The sequence below is a fragment of the Amblyraja radiata genome, chromosome 32 (genome assembly GCF_010909765.2).
Source record: "Amblyraja radiata isolate CabotCenter1 chromosome 32, sAmbRad1.1.pri, whole genome shotgun sequence".
NCBI classification, from domain to species: Eukaryota; Metazoa; Chordata; class Chondrichthyes; order Rajiformes; family Rajidae; genus Amblyraja; species Amblyraja radiata.
The window spans coordinates 19,534,296-19,553,674 of NC_045987.1; the positions used below are offsets into that span (position 1 = coordinate 19,534,296).

General features: G+C 38.2%; 1 protein-coding gene across 7 annotated transcripts in view; it reads left to right on the top strand.

Annotated features, from left to right (window-relative positions):
* The window catches only part of rc3h2 (ring finger and CCCH-type domains 2), a 94,963-nt gene that overhangs the window by 21,546 nt on the left and 54,038 nt on the right, over window positions 1–19,379 (top strand). For 5 of the 7 annotated variants that reach the window (XR_004416644.1, XM_033048959.1, XM_033048955.1 and 2 more), the window contains exons 2-5: window positions 1,660–1,745; window positions 10,424–10,734; window positions 12,420–12,537; window positions 18,074–18,307. Coding sequence is in view for 6 of the 7 variants with exons in the window: in XM_033048959.1 (XP_032904850.1) it covers window positions 10,504–10,734; window positions 12,420–12,537; window positions 18,074–18,307 (583 nt within the window). In the remaining variant the exon portion in view is untranslated. The remainder of the gene's footprint in view (window positions 1–1,659; window positions 1,746–10,423; window positions 10,735–12,419; window positions 12,538–18,073; window positions 18,308–19,379) is intronic. The other 2 variants (XM_033048956.1, XM_033048958.1) reach the window with 2 other exon arrangements.

The following is a 19,379-nucleotide window of genomic DNA, read 5'->3' on the forward strand; positions in this document are numbered from 1 at the left end:
AATGCATGCCCACCTGCGTGGGCACAGGGAAGAGGGGAAGGAAATAAGGGGAGGGGGGTCTGTTATCTAAAATTGGAGAATTCAATGTAAATACTGTTGGGTTGTCAAGTACCCTAGCAAAATATGGAGTGCTGTTCCTCCAGCTTGAGTGCAGTCTCACTCTGGCAATAGAAGACAGAAAGGTTGGTATGGGAAGGGGAGTCATAATATTTAGCAACCAGGAAGTCCAGCACGGCTAAGCAGACTGAATGCAAGTGTGCTGTCAAACGGTTACCTAATCTATGCTTGGTCCCACCCACTGAGGCCACATCAATAATATCAAATTTTGTAGATAAGGTTTGAGGAGGGCTGTCTTGCCTTGGAGGGCTGCTGGGCTCCCTGGGTGGATGTGAGGTGTAGGGACAGGTGTTACATCTCCTGCAGTTGCAGGGGAAAGTACCTGGGGAGGGGGTGTTTCAGGAGGGAGAGGTCTCCACAGAAAACTCAAATGGATGGGGATGGGAAGATGATGGGATCATATCAAAAGTGGCAGAAATGTCAAAATGATTTGTTGGATACGACATCTGGTGAGGTGATGGGTAAGGACCAGGGGAACTCTCTACTTGTTCTATCTGGGAGAGGGGGAGCAAGAGCAGAAATATAGGACACAGGAGAAATGGGTAAGAGATCCATTTATGACAGCAGGAGGGAACCACTTTTACTGAAGGGTGGAAGCCACATCTTGGGCGGAGATGAACGGAGACGGACAAATGAAAGTAGGGGATGGCATCTTTTTAATAGGCATGAGGTGCAATTTTGTTCACTGGCAGCGGATTTTTTTGAAAACCTGGAGTATTAACAGGGGAGGTCATTGTGGTTCATTGGAATGGTCAGTCCTAGCGATTATAAAAGGATGGATAAAAGTTTTGGCAACAGTAGAGATATTGTAGAGCGGTATAGCCGAAATGGAGATTGTTGTAATTACAGAGAAGATGCAATGAGGTAATGCAGGGAAAAAGATCAATACAACTGATTTTTTTAAATTGAGATTTCTTTCCTGTGGTTGGACGAAAGCTATTCTTAATGTGAGATGTTATTGAATGAATTGATCAGAATCATCGAGATGGGAGTTGGTCAATGAACATAGATTTTTTTTCTCACATCACCCAACTTCAGAGTAGTTTCATTAAAGAAATAATGTACTTCAGTAATTATGCTTTACTATTTCAATGATCAATGGTTCAATGTTTAATTAATTTACATAGGCATTCTTCAAATACAATTAGGAAAATTAATGTGGCTACATCCTAAATGCCAAATGCAGTTCAGCATTAGTGCTTTGGCAGATGGCACCAGATCTGGAACAAGGCTTTCCACGTTTGTTGTGTATTATGATTGGGAGTCGTCTTGCTGTTGATAGTTGTTTGTACTTGGTCGTTCCTTTTTCTTAAACTGCATGTGCTGATAATATTACAGCCACTGTGGCCCACCTACATCTATTGGTGTGAATAATTTAATTAATTACATACAGGGGTGATGGAGGGGCATGTCTCTAAATTATTGCAGAAAGTAAAATAATTTTGGAAATGCTGAATGTTGCAAGTATACTGTGCAGCAAAGGATCTCTGAAACCATGCACTGTTTTGTTTCTCTTTAAATGTGTTTCTTTCCTCCTCATAGATTTTGCACCCTGTGACCCAGATGAAGGGAGATGGGAAGGAGACCTGGTCCAAACTTGGTCAGTGCCACTTTGTACCCAATCCCAGGTGATGTCCAAGCACCTTTATTTTCCTCCATCCCCATGTATATATTCAAAACCTGCCTGATGGCATAATTGTGTGAAAATTACCACCTGAAATCTAGTTTCAGAAACATCCCAAGAGGATATTTCCCATCTCCACATCATGACACTTTCTCTGTTAGTGTGAATGAGTCAGATGTGTTAATTGCCCAGTGATTGGAAACAAGGGACTCTAGCTATGAGTTAATTATAGAATAACTATAAAAGACGATGAGAGTTGTGACTGTTGGTTTCCTTCAGAAACCCTACTTTTTATTTTGTCTGTGTTTTGGACACCCATTGTTTCCCAGCAGCGGGTTTAGAAATGTACCTATCAAAAAGATTATTCCTCCTTTACTACTTTATTCCCCCATTAAACCATTTTGGCAATGTCTTTAATGATTCTAAATTTGATTTCACTAATATTTTCATGGTCATCATCAACCACAAACTTGGTTAACTACATTCTGTCTTCAGTTAAATCTGCTCACTGCTATTCGTGTTGATCTGCAATATCTCCCAATTGATTTTTAAATCTTTGTCTAGCTATAAAACTCAACCCATTGCAATCTTGTCTGTTCTCTGAATCTCATCTAACACACATCTTTGCCACACCACTGCCACCTTTTATGCAAAACCTAGATTTAAATAAGATTTTTTCATCTCTGCTCATCTTTGTTCATTTTTGGCTCGGCACCTGTTTAATTTTGTGTAAAAAAAAATATCTTCCATATTTTCAGTTATGCTGCCAAATATATATGATGTAAATTCACTAGATCCATATGGTATTAGCCAGTTAACAAATGTTAATATATTTTGTCTTCTAACTTGTACTCCTGGGAGTCCAAACAACAATTGCAACTCTGCTTATTCTCTCTCGATTATTTTGAATCTGTTAAGGGCCTGTCCCACTGAGGGGACCTAATTTGCGAGTTTAGAAGAGTTAGCGCTCGACTCAAATTCGCAGCATGGTCGACACGTGGTCCTAGGAGGTCTATGTAACTCTCCTTCATGCTCGAGAGAAGTTCCCACCTCAGTTTGGTCGAGGAGTATTTTTTAGTATGCTGAAAAATTATCCGCGAGTAAAAATTGGTCGCATGGAAAAAGTTGATATTTTTTTTACTCGTAGGTTTAGTCAAAGTAGGTCGTAATAGGTCGGCATGTTAATCGAAGGCAGTCGAAGATAATTGAAGGTAGTCGTAGATAGTGTTGGTATAGTCGAAGGTGGATGTCTTCACTCTCCACTATTCGGTGTCCAATTTTCCAGAGAGCATCGGCGAGTAAATCGTAGATAGTCAAATCTAGTCTTCAACATGGTCGAAGGAGATCTTCTACATGGTCGTAGGAGGTCTTCTACATATTCGTAGGAGGTTCTCTACATAGTCGAAGGAGGTCGTAGGAGGTGTTCTACTTTGGCGATACAACAAGACCATGACACTCTCCTTGACTCTCCTAAACTCTTCTAAACTCGCAAATTAGGTCCCCGCAGTGGAACAGACCCTTCATAGTTGCTGTCTTGTATATCAGTCATGAAATAGACTGTTGCCAAATCATGTTGTATTAAAAGCTTGCAATGTCTCTTTACATCTTAAAATGTCTGATTGTTTCTGAGTATAAATTAAGAGGTAAAAGATGTGGGAAATTTAGAAATGGGAAATTCTCTAATGGTGATAAAGCAGTGATCAACGATCGTTTTTCAATGAATATTTTCTATGTTGACAATGGCAAGGTGCTGTTTATTGTTCATGGATGCTTTCCATGAGGATAGTTACTTTACTGACTAGTGTGGGACTGGAATAGCTTCTACGTCAGTCTGATTGGTTAGAGGAAGATTTCTTCCCTCAGAACATTAATGAACCAGTTGGAATTTCAGAATGTAATGTTTCCTGCGTGGTAGATTTTTAAAATTTTGTTTTAGTTTATCATGGCAGAATTTGTACTCTTGATTTCTGGACGCTAGCACCCTTTGCCATGGTTCTCTCAAAAAAAAAAGTGAAATGAGAATAAAATTTAAGAAATTCAGTGAAATGAGAATAAAATGTTGGAACAAATGTGAAGGATAAATACTAAGGCAAACTCTTGGGGTAATTTGTATGGAAAAGATAAAAGGTTCTGATGTATCCAAAGTTGCTTAAATAGAGTGACTTGCAAAGGTCATGATTATCGCTGGGTTAGTAAATATTCTTCATCAAGAAGATGCTGTTGCTTCCAAAAGATTAGTTAGCCAATTGTGTTTGTGCGTAAGTAGTTAGAGGTCAAAATATGGGTTAATTAAAACCAAAAACATTGATTGGAGAGTTTGCTCAATTCAAAAGAGAATTTGGGTAATTGAAAATATTGATAAAGAAAATTACAGTGGATGTTTATTTATTGATTTGGTATGTATTGATATTGTGTAGTACTGAAAGCTTGATAAAAACAAGGCGGGGTATTAAAATGGGTTTGAGATCATGTGTATGAAGCTTGTTAAAGAATTAGCCAAATGGGGGAAGGGGGGCTACGCTTAATTATGTCAGAGTGGAAAGTTGTGAACAGTGATTTTTCTTTATTTGAATGTTTCAAACTAAAAACATGAAAATTACACAAATAGTAAGCAAGTGGGTCAACATTCTGTGAAGTGAGCAGAAGTTAATATTTTGGATATAGTCCTTTCATCAGAACTGGGCAAATCGGATCAGTTCAGATGAAAGATTATTGTACTGTAAGCCTCATTCTGTGTTGTCTCCACAGAATGCTGTTTGATTATTCCGTATATCCAGCATTTACTGGTTTAGTTTGAATATCTAGCATCTGTAAAACCTGTTTGGCATGTGTGTGTGTGTGTATATAGATCAGTATCACAATTTGGAAATGATCCAAAAATAATGACTTCAGGAAAACGCATGTTGGCTAATGGGGGGGAAAAAAGGAATATTATTAATGTGAGGAAAAAGTGTTAGCTAGTACATGTTCAAGAAAGAATGAGTAGGAAAATTGGATGTTGTGGTTATGATATTGGAATCAACAAATTGAGGTTGGGTTCCAAAATCAAAAGTTAAATTGAACAAAGCAAACGGATTGAAAGCGTATCTTGGAATGTAAAAACTAAACTTTACCATTTGCATTTTGATACCTCCTTTAAAAACAAAGTACATGGATGCAATCATATACATGTGAGTATGCAGAATTTCACTTTTGAGTTCTTGTAATCTACACACTGCTTTAAAATTATAAGTGTAGAAATCAATTTGACATGTATTACAAATTTTCTTCTAAACTGTACTTCTATGTGTGGTAGATATGTGCAATTATTTAATCATGTGGAAATCCTTGTTACCATTGAAGGCAAAGAATGCCACATTCAATTTGATGTACTCTCCATTCTGCATCTTCTGATTATAATGTGGAAAAGTGTCAGATGGTGCACAGTAGTTCATTATTATTAATATACAATGTTCTTTTCATTAAGGAATTTTGTAATGTATGGGTTTGTTTGGATATGAAATGTATCCTATCTAGAAATTAAGTACCTTTATATAGATATATGTTCTCCAACTGCTGTGGACTGAAGAGTACAAATGTTCTTTCCACTTCCAAATGCTTCATCCCCACTTCCAAATGCTTAATTGAAATTTCAAATATTTTTCTATCATTCTTTTTATTGGGTCCTTTAATTTCAATGTCTCAAACACTGTCATAGCATAGACAAACTATAGTGTAGTTAATATTCGAGTGTGAACCCGACGACGTAAACAGATGCTCTGATCTTTTTTTAAATGGGATTAGCCAAACGTAACTGTTTTCACCTATGCTTGTAGTTATAATGTTTGTAAATAAATTGGATTTTTTAGTGCCTGTGGAAATGTTTCTGAATGATTAAGGAGAACAACACTGCAGTAGAGGTGAAATTACTAAGGGATTGTGGGGCTTTAGGTGGGAAATAGGAAAGGGATGAACAACTTGTTGGGATGGTACTATAGACACCAACATTGTCAACCGTAATTAGGAACAAATATGCAGGGAGAATGTTGCAAGAATAGTAGCATTGGCATAATAGGAGATTGAGCCATTCGGTGGGGTGGAATTTATTGAATTAGTTCAGAAAAGTTTGAAGCAATATTTAGAGGACCCAACTAGCGAAATGGCAAAACTTGACCTGCTCTTGGGAAATTAGTGCAGGGAAGTGACTAGGTGTCAGTGGAAGATCACTTTGGCACGAGTGACCATAGTTCTATTAGTTCTAAAATGGCAATGGAAAAGGTTAAAACTGGTCCACAAGTTAAAGTTCCAAGTGGGTTAAGGCAAATGTTGACAGGTGCTTGCAAAGTTGTTTGCAGGCAAAGGGATGTCCAGCAAATGGGAAGCTTTTAAAAACTACCTAGCGAGAGTTCAGGGTCTGCTATTTCCTGGTAGTCTGATGAACAAACACTGCAGGAATAAGGACCCCAAGATGAAGAGATATTGAGGATCTAGTCAGAAAAAAAGAAGCAAGCACAGGTCAATTGCAATTAGCTGGGATCAAGCGAATCCCTGAAGAGGTGTAAGGGATGCCAGAGTATACTTAAGAAGGAAATTGGTCGGGCAAAAAACTGGGCAAGAGATGGCATTGGCAGAAAAGATTAAGCCGAATCCAAAGAGATTTTACAAGTACATTAAGGGAGAAAGAATAACTAGGGAAAGAATATAGTCCATCAAAGACCAAACATCAAAGATATCTTTAGAGTTCCAGAAGAGGTCCTCAATGAATATATTTCCTCCTCTTTTACTATGGACAAAGATATGAAGACTAAGGAACTCTGGAAAGTCAATGGGAATTACTTGGGGAAAGTCTGCGTTATAGGAGGTGCTGGATGTTTGAAAAATATATAAAGGGGCCTTATCAGGTTCCACAAACTTGAGTTAAATTGAACAAAGCAAATGGATTGAAATAGTATCTTGGAATGTAAACACTAAACTTTACCATTTGGATTTTGATACCTCCTTTAAAAACAAAGTACATGAACACTGTGGGGAGCTAAAGAAAAAATTCCAGAAGCCCTGTCTGAGATATATGCATTATTTGTTAGCCAAGGCTGAGGAAGACTGCAAGTTGGTGAATGTTGTCTTTATTTATTTTGTGTGTAGGATTGGTGTCATGAATTTGAGGTTTCCTTTAAAGTAACCAGGAAGATTGTTGAGGTCAAGGTTTCAAGATCAGTTTATTGTCACATGTACCAATTAAGGTACAGTGAAAGTCAAATTATAATACAGCCATATAAAAAAAAAAGCAACAAGCCACACAACTACATAAAAGTTAACATAAACATCCACCACAGCGGATCCCCCACATTCCTCACTGTGATGGAAGGCAATACAGTCCAATCTCCTTCCTCTTTATTTACTTCAGGTCTATATGTACTTCAGTACGTGTTCCACGTGTTACGTTACTCTGTAAGGTTAGAGCACATGGGATTCGGGGAGAGCTAGCCAACTGGATACTTAATTGGTTTGATAATAGGAACCAGAGAGTGATGTTGGTATGTTGTTATCGCAGAGGAAGCCAGTGATTCGTGTGCCTTGGGGGTTGGTATTATACTCATTGTTGTTTGACATCTTTTTTGAATGAGAATGTATAAGATATGGTTAAAAGGTTTACAGCTGACACTAAAATAAGTGATATCGTATACAATGAAGAAGGTTTTTCAAGACTTGCAGCAAAATCTTGATCAGCTGAATAAGTGGGGCCAGAAATGTCAAATGGAATTTAATTTGGATATGTGCACGGTTTGCATTTGGGAAGTCAAACCAGGGTAGGACTTTCACTGTGAATGGTAGGGCTGTAGAACAGAGAGATCGAGGTGTACAAGTACATTGTTGTGTGAAAGTGGCGTCACAGGTGGACAGGGTAGTAAAGAAGACTTTTGACATATTGGCTTCCATAAGTAAAGGATTGAGTATAGAAGTTAGGACGTTATGTTGCACTTGTATAAAATGTTGGTGAGGCTGTATTTGGAGTATTGTGCTCAGTTTTGGTAGCTTTGCAATAGAACAGATGCCGTTAAGCTGAAAGTAGGGCAGAAATGATGTGCAAAGATGTTGCCAGGACTCAAGGGACTGAGTTATTGTGAGATAGATCGGGCAAAGTTACCCAATTCCCTCACCTGAAGGTACCAGTGAAACAATTGGGGTATTATAGCAGGCTTGTAGTTCTGTGGTCATCACTACAAAGGACCTTTAAAAATCCGGATTATAAACTGAATATAAATCCCACAGCTGCTATCAGAGGATTTTAAATTTTGGTCGCTAGATGATTAGTCCAGTGCCCTGTTTATTACTGGCAATTTAATTGCTGTACTCCCACCATATAAGTGTACATTGCAACTATATATCAAGAAACAGGCATTAGCTAAGTTGATTTTTATGAAGGTTACACACATCTACTGCAACTTTAAAATGCACAATAAAGAATTGCAAAACAATTTCACCTTTTTTCTAACATAGTTTTTCTTCGATACAATCCACAAACTCTTCATTTCATCAAATTCAATAAAAAAAAATGTTTAGTTAATTTAATTTGCTGGCTGGCTTCATCTTCTGGTTCTCATATTTTGCAAAATCCAATGATTTTTGTTGTCTAGTCTGCTGAAGAATCTTTCTCAGAATTACCATTGATCACTTTCCTGGAATGCTATTTTAAACAACAAAAAGACTTATTATACACTTTTTTTTAGCTTTTTAATGTTTACGTACTCATCATGTGTAAAGATTTACCGAAGCACAGGCCAATCCAATTAGCCATTCAAATTTCTAAATATTAGGATGATCTCAGTCAGGAAATGGTGAATACAAGCTCCAGTAAGCTCAGCTCTGCCGACGCTTCATTGCATTACTGAGAAAGTGGGGTAATCATGAAGCACCATCCATTGACATACTATCTCAATAAACAGTTAGGCAGATATTTATTAAAAACATGCAAGGCAAGAACCAATGGTTCTTTTAATTCACTAAAAATATTATGTAGTTTTGTTTCATGAAATGTTTCTAACTATTGGTCGGTTACCACGTATTCTTTGATAGAACCACCAGCACTACTTGTTCTTGACTTATATCAATATCTTAAATTAAGCCTCTATTAGTTAAATCTAACATTTTATTGTATTAGTGGTCCAACAAACTTATTTCAAATGGAATGAAGTCTTAAAGTAGATTTAATGTATAGGTAATTTTGTTGTGGAGCAGATAACTTGGTGCCCTTTTCGTAGGCCAGGGCATTTCTGGAAAATTCTGAGTGTATTTTCTGCAAGATGTCATGAAGCTGGAACTGAAAACCTTTTTGAAGATGTAGTGTCTCGTATTTGGCCTCTGTTTGATTAAACATGCAAAGATTTATTAGTACAGTAGATCAGGGGTTGGCAACCTGGGGCCCTTAACCCGAAATCATCCGACCCACAGGCGGATTTTTTTTCCCCGTAATCATCTGGCCCGCCAAGCGCCCCGAGCAGCGGCCGGGTGCCCCGAGTAGCAGCCGAGCTCTGGCTGCACCACATCCCGCGCAAAGCCGCCGGCAAGGCTGCGCACCTTCTGTGAACACATTTAAGAAAGAACTGCAGATGCTGGAAAAATCGAAGGTAGACAAAAATGCTGGAGAAACTCAGCAGGTGAGACATGCAAGGATTGCATGAGGCTGCCTCATCCGCTGAGTTTTTCCAGCATTTTTGTCTACCTGTGAACACGTGATTTGATGCCTGCCATCCAGGGCAGGATGCATGTGTACACGTGATAGATGTGGCCCGCCATCCACTCACAGACATGCGTCCGGGTCCTTATGCAGAACAAGGTTGCTGACCCCTGCAGTAGATGGCATTGAGCAGCTTGTGCTTAGTTGGAAGAGATGCCACAATTGTAGCTGGTTGTTAATGGCACCTAGTTTCTGACAGCCAGTTTAATAAAAACCTGAAATATGAAAATAATTTTTGCTGATAACTTTTTTTCCGGCACTGTACTATGATCAATGATTCGGTTGTTAGCTTGTATTATGATATCTGCCATAGGAATTTTTTATTTTTTTCTGTAAACTAGCGCCATTTATTTAGATCCATAAGCAGTTGGAGTTTTAACATTTCTTAGAATGTGTAGAGTGTAATGAAATATTGGGAGAAATTGACTATCGGTACTTGCTGAGAATATGAGATTCAAAGTATTCTACTGCAGAAATAAGTAAACAATATTCTTTAGCCTCGTACCTTGTTCAGAAAATAAATAATTACATACTTAATTTTCTTTGCACAAAGATTTTGTGAAATAAATATAGCCAGGTTCAATGCTGCTAAACCTGTGGGCTGGCAGTGATATATTTATTTGGTGCTGCTGCAGTCATGATATAGGGTAATAGTTGCTTGGGCCATTTTTACATGCAAGAATGGGCTTTGATAGGTTATTTAATTTAATTTGTGTTCTTTGAAAGGTTCTTAGTGCATTCAAAAAGTGACTATTGCCTATGTTAATTATCAGCCCCATTGTAGATTATGTTTAACATTTATAAAATCCATGTTCCTAAGATTTCTAAAGTTTTGTATACGAATAAATATACATGAAAAAATGAAATGTGATTATTAAAAAAATAGTGATTAATGACATGTGAGAGATTTAGGTGATTGTATACCAAGTATAATTTTTTTGTTAATTGCTTGTTTTATTTCCTTACAGCTGTCTAAATCTCTGACAGTCCACTAGCGCTATGCTAGTCAACCATTAGCACTGAAACGAAATCAAGAACAACTTTCAGAATGCCTGTACAAGCATCGCAGTGGACAGAATTCCTCTCCTGTCCCATCTGCTACAATGAGTTTGATGAGAATGTGCACAAACCAATTAGTTTGGGCTGTGGGCATACTGTCTGCAAAACCTGCCTGAACAAACTACACCGGAAGGCATGTCCCTTTGACCAGACTGCTATCAACACAGACATCAATGTTCTTCCTGTGAATTTTGCACTTCTGCAGTTAGTTGGCGCACAGGTACATTTTTGTTTTATTCAGGTTATTTTATGTATCTTTTAGAATTGACATTTGCAGCTAAAGACTCTCATGCATCATTAAATTCCACATGAGAATATTTTTATTTACCAATAAGTGTTTATAGTTTTACTTATCTGATTAAACCAACCTTTGGATACATAATTGTTCAAATTTGGAGTTGACCAAATTATTATGTTTGGGATCGGGAATAATGTTCCTAATACAATGCATCACATGGGGGTATAAATGTTTGTTATGGTGTAACCAATCCAGAGTCATCTTGTTCACAAGGTCAAACTGATGTAATTCCTTTGCCAGGGTTGTCAGGGTTGAAAGAAATTGTTTAATAATTTCTGGTTGGGGGATTTTGTTGCAATGGAAATGCAGAATGACGACAATTGTTTGAAATAACCACTTTGTTCAAGGCTCCTTTTTATTTCTAATTACATTATTGCAGATTAGTCTTTCTTAAAATCCTGCTTTGTGTCAGCAAAAAAAGTGCTTCATAAAGAGTATTTGTATCGAAAGTGGGAAGCTAAATGAAATTGTACACTACAGTAATTATCATTCCGCATGTGACTGCTATTATATTATCATTCAATATTCATGACGAATATTTAAATGTCAAGGAATTAAGATTATTGAGGACATTTTTGTTATAAGATTTCTCATGTTTGGGTATCAGCTGAATTTTGAGCCATGATATTTGTTGTTTGTTCAGGAAAATCTAAATAAATATCTTTATCATGAGCAAGTCATAAAAGTTAGCATTTAACTTAAGTATGATCTCTTATCGAGTAATATCCGTAAATTTAATTAATTAACATGGGATCCAGTCCATGTGCCAAGATTTCTCATTCTATTCTCTATTAATAAGATTATCCAAAACTGCTGTTCACATTTTAATGCTCCCTTCAACTATAACTGATTGAGATTGACTAGAGATGCTGGCTGCCCCGCTGAGTCTATCTTATGTGATAAAATTAAAATTTGGTTTTAAAATCCTTAGCCATATTTTCAATGTCACCCCCTTCCTATATTTGTAATTTTTATCCTTGTAACCCTCTAAGCTATCTGCAATCTTTCATTTCAACATCTTTCCACTTTCTTCCACTAAGAAACTAAAGGAAAATCTTGTCCCCTTAAATTTATGGTCAACTGTTCGAATGTATCCTGTTATGGCTTGGCATCATTTTTCGTTTGTTAAAGCTCCCAGGAAAAGCCGAGGGACCTTTTGCTATATTAAGGCAAATATAGGGGAAGTTGTTACTTTTTAAAAAATCATATCAAATTGAACAGTAACCAGATAAACCCAAAATGCAGGAATTCTATTCACTGTTGTATTAGTTTGAGGTATTATCCTGCTTTTGCTCTTTAAAAAAAAAAAGGTAGAGGGGGGGCGGTGGGGGCTTTGCAGTTATCACATGGCCTTTACACCAATTAATTCACTTTGGGAGATCTGTATTCAGCCCTGTAGCTTGGTTGCTTCAATCCATTGCAGTCTAATAGTAATACATAAATGCATTATTCTGTCAATCAAACTTTTTGGCAACAACACTGTTCTTGCTGTTAATTTTTGATGTGTTGGATAATTTCCAATGCTTTTCCATGTGCATTGCTAAAAAAAATTACTACTTGTCTTGACAATTTTTTTAAATATTTGTAAATATTTTGACTGCACCTAGGTCCCAGACCAGCAGACTGTGAACCTGAGTAACTTGGCTGAAAATAAACATTACGAGGTTGCAAAGAAGTGTGTGGAAGAGCTGGCACTCTACTTGAAACCTCTTAGTGGAGGCAAGGGTAGGTAGTGTTAAGATGGTACTTGTAATATTTCTTCTCCGCTTGCATTTTATATCTTTAGGTGGCAGGAAAACATTTCATTTTGAAGTGTAAAACACTGATAGGAATCAAACTGATTTATTGAAACTGGAAAAAGTTGGAAATGAAAATGTTTACAGATGCTGGGAAAGGGGAAATTAAAGAGGCTGGATGGAAGAAAATAATAAATGATAAAAGGAATGGTCATGCAAGATGTAAGAAGGTGGTACAGAGATCAGTAAAGGATCATAAGGCCATTAGGGTGCATGGTATAAATGGAGGAATATTTATCAGAAATTACTAAAGGAAAATACAGCAAATCGTAAACTTTTGAACTATATTGAATCTGGAAGGCTAGTAAAAAAATTGAGGTACTGTTCATGGTATTTGAATAGAGGGTGACCAAGGACCGAAGGAATGGAAATCAGATGTAAAATTAAAATGACAAGGAAATGGAAGTTCCGGTTAACAGACTTACCATATTATGAGCACTAGATCCAGTATATTGAATTGAGAGTAGTAAACCGATGTTGTTGATTTATCTGAAAAGTGTGTTTGGGTCTTTGAATGGTGGAAAAGGGCAGATGTTGCTGCACATGTGGTTGTATGAGAAATGGAGTAGGTATTGGAGGAGATGGCCGAATAGACTAGAGTATCTAGAAGGGAAAGTGTCCCTTAGGAAAGATGAATAATCAGTTAAATGGAAAATATTCAGCACATTCATGTATGTAGTGGATTCATCGATACAATTTTAAAATCAATTTTGTAAATATGTAATCAAAATGCCATTATTTTCAAAATGGAAGTAACCAATTTAAAATATTTAATCCTTTTTTATTATTGTTCAAATTAGGGCAATTAGATAAAACAAATAAACATGTGGGTTTCATCTCAATCTCCCTCTTTCATTGGTCACTCCTTTAGTGCCTCTGAGCGTTTCATTGAAGTCTTTTTGTTTTGCACACTACAACTTTGTTGATCACTATTTGTCATTTTGGTAACAATTGCAAATTTCTGAATTGTCTACCTACATTCCTGCATTCAAGTCCAAACCATTGATCTACACCATAAAAACTAAAGGACATGCCACTCAGAACTGTGCACTTGCAGCCGTAAAAGCAATGACTGTTTTTAGCCATGTTGCTATTGAGCCGATTTAAAATCCAACCATTCACCTTTCCTTGGATTTCACTCTTCTGATGACAGTTATGTCAAATATGTTGCTAAAAATCGACACCAAATGTATTAAAAGTCAGGAGTGTTTAATAGTCATATATACCATGATCGGAACACATAGATTCTTACTTGCTGCAGCTTTACCATCGGGTGGTGCCCACAATGGCCGCCTCGCCAACAGTCTGTCTCGTCTTCCTTCTTTGTTGTTTTTAGTATGTGTTAAATGTATGTCTTTAGCTTGTTTTATGTGGGGTGGAGTGGCAGATTGGGGAAAACGATTTTTTAATCTCTTACCTCGACAGAGATGCAATTTTTTTCCTGTATTGTATCTCCATCCTAACATCGTGGAGCTGGCGGCCTCTGCTGGAGACCGATTTTGGGAGCTCCAACCGCGGGAGCCTGCGGACTTTCACATCGTGGAGCTTGTGGTCCATGGTTAGAGACCGACTTTGGGAGCTCCAAGCCGTGGGAGCTTCGAACACCGAGACGCAGGAGCTTCGATCGCCCCGACGCAGGGGCTTTGATCGCCGCCTGCGGGAGCTTCGATCGCTCTGACTGCGGGTGGTTCAACTGCCCCGACTGCGGAAGAATAAAGAGGAAGAAGATTAGACTTTATTGCCTTCCATCACTGTGGGGAATCTGCTGTGGTGGATGTTTATGTTGACTTTTATGTAGTCGTGTCTTGTTGCTTTTTTTTAGTATGGCTATATGGTAATTTGAGTTTCACTGTACCTTAATTTGTACACATGACAATTAGCAGGCCTTTGAACCTTTACGGACATATTAAATGCAACCACACAACAGATATTATTAATTAATGTAGGTAAACCGGATTATGATAGTGCAAGCCAAGTTTGGTGCTGAGGTAGTATTGTGCAGTGTTGTTAAAGAGTCTGCTGGAGGTAACAGTTCTCAGGCAATGGTAGCAACAAGATGAGAACGTGACCAGGTGGGTCTGGATCTTTAACATTAGTTGCCTTCTTGGCACAGTACTTCCTGTGGATTCCTTTGGTGGGGAAGTCAATGCCAGTGATGTACTGGACCATGTCCACCACTTTATGTAGCCGCCTTCAATCTTAAACATTGGAGTTACCTAATGAAGCTGTGATGTAACCCGTCGGTATGTTCTCCACTGTACACCTGTAGAAGTTCAACAGTATTCAGCAACGTGACAAATCTCCTCAAACTTCTGAGGAAGTGTTGGTGAGCATTCTTTGTAATTGAATCAAATGCTGGGACCAGGACAGATCATCAGAAATGTATATGAGCCTGAACTTGGAGTTATTGACCTTCGCCACTGAAATCCTGCAATACAGACAGATGCATTGTCTCTTGGTTTTTCCTCGCCAAATCCATGCTGATTGATCTCAGTTAAACTTTGTTTTTCCTAAATATTTTTGTACCGTCCTTCTGAATTTGTTTTCCATGGATCAGAGTTTGCCGGGTCAGTAGTTTGCTTATGTAGGTTCCACACACAGAATGCTATGGAGAGAAATAAATTCTTCAGTTGGTGGGTGAACCCTGTGTGGAAATGAGATCTTCCGCACTGTAAATTTATTCAGTCCAGGGTAAGGTCAGAACAATCTCCCCTCTCAATATAGTTAGAACAAACAATTGGCTGCTGACAAAATACTTCCCTTTCTGCTGTCCAAAGCTGTCAAAAATTTAAACTCAAAAACATTCGAAGATGGTGTCATTGAAACTAAATAAAAAGGAAATTCATTTTTGAAAAATATCTTCAACTCTTTAACCTAACGTGTTATTTTTAATTGTTTGCATTAACAAATACTGAAGACCATCAGACTGAATTAACGGGGTATTTCAAGTGGATTCTCAATCAGTGGTGGAGGATACCTCAACGTTTTACTTCCTCGGTGGATTCCATGATGTCCAGCATCCAACATGTGTGCAAATTCAATCTGCTGTTTACAATAGTTTTGAGATTTTGGGGATTTCCTTTTTCTTTTGAAAATCGCAAACTTGCCAGCTGCCAACATTTCCCTGCAAAACAATGAAACGTCGAATAGTGAAAGGCTTGTACAGAGCGGATGTGGAGAGGATGTTTCCATTAGTGTCTAGGACCAGAGGTCATAGCCTCAGAATTAAAGGATGTTTTTTTAGGAAGGAGATGAGGAGGAATTTTTTTAGTCAGGGTGGTGAATCTGTGGAATTCATTGCCACAGAAGGCTGTGGAGGCCAAGTCAATGGATATTTTTAAGGCCGAGATAGATAAAATCTTGATTAGTAAGGGTGTCGGGGGTTATGGGGAGAAGGTAGGAGAAAGGGGGTAAGAGGGAAAGATAGATCAGCCATGATTAAGCGGCGCTGTAGACTTGATGGGCCGAATGGCCTAAATCTGCTCCTGTCACTTATGAACTTATGAAAACCTGAGGCAATAATTTGGCTATTGCTAAGGTGATTGGACCTAATTACCTGTTTATTTTTCAAAGAATGGCACCACTTGGCAGTCTTCCAATACTCTGTGGCCAAAGAGATTTGGAAAACGGCCAGTGCCTTTGGTTTTACTTCCTTCTAAGGGACAGGGAATCTTTAGAATTTGACTGCTTTTTTAATCAAGTGAAAATGTTTGCTGAATAACATGCAATTCAACTTAGAAAATGAATTAATAACATTCAATGCCATTACTATTACCAAGACCCTACCATCCAGATTATTGGGGTCATCGTTGGACACCCAAAAGCTTACCTATCTTCTACAAGATCCAGAAACAATGGGATGGAATACTTTATAATTGGTGGATGAGTGCAACACCAGCAACTCTGAAGAAACTGCACCAATCTGTGCAGAACAGTCTATTTCATTGGCCCCCGTCTACCTACCATTTGTTCCCTCCATAACTGATAATAGCCATATCAGAAACATGGTGAGAGATGGGCAATACATGCTTGCCTTCATTGGGAAGGGTACTGAGTACAAAGGTTGGGACATCCTCAGGAAGATGTACTAGTTGGTGAGATTACAATTGAAGTACAATGCGCACTTCAGGTTGCCCAGCAAGAGCAAGCGTGTCATTAAATTGGAAAGATGCAGAAGAGATCCACCAGGATAATACCTGGGCTTGCAAGCTTAAGTTGCAGGGAGAGGTTGGATAGGCTGGGACTCCTCTATGGAGTATAGGAGACTGAAGGGTGAACTTTAAGGTGCACAAAATTGTGAGGGGCATGGAATCTTAGTTCCATTAAACAAAAAAAAAAACCCAGTCATACTGCACTGCATTGTTATAGAGAATCCGAAAATTTGATTGTATATCTTTATTCGCACCATCTTCATTGCAGGACACCAGCTTGACACTTGTCACCATTTACCAAACGATATTGCCTACAGAATTTATTCATTATTAGTCTTGCTGTAGCAAGACTACATGTGACAGGATACGTTCTTCGTTCGCTCTTGATAACAAAGTTTGATTTAAAAAACTTATCAAACCTCTCAATCCAACTATTACAGTGTGGATTTCTCTTACGTAAGCCACTGCAAAACCATACTGGCCCATCGATGAAACTTGTCCTCTCTCCAAAGCGGTTACACTCTCCGCTGTTATTACTTCAATCATCAACAGGTATAACGAGTGTCACACCCAGTAATTCTTGAGACCGTTGAATTCCCTAAGTCTAACTATCCTATCTTCCAATTCAATCTCAACAAAACTAAAGTATTTTAGGGCTAACATTCTGGCTGTCTTAAAACCCTCTAACTTCCTAATGATGGCAACAGGGATCTAGGTGACCAACTTTAGATCACCAGGATCCCCATTTGCAGTTCTTCAAATACAATTTGAATAATTTCCTTGCAGTCCATCGAATAAACCACCATACACATTAACAGGAGATGCAACACCTTTTTAATGACTTCTTGATACTCTCATCCAGTGCTGTCAGCATATGTTGTGATGCCTCATTTAAAATGAAATAATAATAAGTGAGGAAAAAGCAAGATATTTGCAGTTATAATTTAATTTTATGTAAGTGTCAATATTTTTGACTAATACTTTTTCTGTAGAATTTATATTCCACTTGTAGCAAAAAATATGGTTATATATGCCCACTTGTATAGTCTAGCAATTTGTTTAAACATTTCGCACTGATTTTAGTGGAAATCCTTCCCTTTGTATGTTATGCTGCAAATATAACTATATTTTGTGATTGCTGCTTCAAATTCATAATTGGGCTAATGTTTTGTAGGTTTCATATAAGAAAATGCTTAGATTTGGACAATTGAATTATTTTGTCTTGTATAATACTCTATTACAATAACAGTTGAAGTTCGGGTATGCATGAGTCTTAATACTTATGTAAATACTTTGTAATTTTGCTCTGTTCAGGTGTTGCAAGTTTAAATCAGAGTGCACTGAGCAGACCAATGCAACGAAAACTAGTTACCCTGGTTAACTGTCAGTTGGTAGAGGAGGAAGGACGTGTGCGAGCAATGAGGGCAGCAAGATCACTTGGGGAAAGAACGGTTACAGAACTCATTCTGCAGCATCAGAACCCCCAGCAGCTGTCTGCCAATTTGTGGGCTGCCGTCCGGGCCAGAGGTTGCCAATTTTTGGGACCAGGTAAGAAATAGGATAAAGATAATTATGAAGGCAATTGTAATTTCAGTGAACATTTGTTTAAAATGCTACTGTTTATAGAGTTGCAGGGTTGCACAGCACAGACATGGGCCCATTGGCCCAGCATGTCAATACCGACGTTTTTGCCCATCTGCACTAATCCTATTAGCTGGCATTATGTCAATATCCTTCTAAGCCTTGGCTAGTTATTTTCCAGTCTAAATGTCTCTTCAACATATTGATAATATCTGACCTCACCACCTCCTCTGGCAATGAGTTCAGATATCAACTACATTGTATAAACAAGTTTAGCCTCAAATCCGCTTTGTAAATCCCTGTTAAAACTCCTTCCTCTCACCTGAACACAATGTCCTCTTGTTTTTAATCTCCCTTGGTTCAAAATTATGTTAATTTATTATTTTTACCTTGTGCTGTCCTACAACTATATACACGGATCATTACAATGCAGAAATAGGCGCTTCAGCCCACGATGTCTGTATCAACCACATTGCCAAATTAAATTAATCCATTCTGACTGCTCATTATCCTTTCATTCCCTGCATGTTATGTGCCTATCTAAAAGCCTCTTTAAGGCCACTATTGTATTTCCTTCAACCACCTCATTTGACATCACATTGCAGGCACCTACCACAGTGTTTTTTCTTAAAAGCCCCGCACATCTACTTTAAAATTTACTACTCTTGCTTAATGCTATGCCCTCAGTATATTCCCAGGAAAAAGGATTCTGAATCTAGCCTGTCTATGCCTCTCATAATTTTATAAGTTTATATCACATCTCCCCTCAGCCTTCGACATTCCAGAGAAAACAATCCAAGTTTGCTCAACCTTGTAGCTAAAATCCTCTAACCCAAGGCAGCATCCTGGTAAACCTGTATCCTCTCATAAACTCACAACTACACACAATACAGTAAATCCACATTGTTACAAACCTCTTTTTAACTAATTTTGGTTGTAGCAGATAGAACTACTGACTTCACCACCAGGACGGCTGCTAACGCCACCCCGGCCCCGCACTGCCACCCTGGCCCTACCGACCTTCACCGCCAGGCCGGGC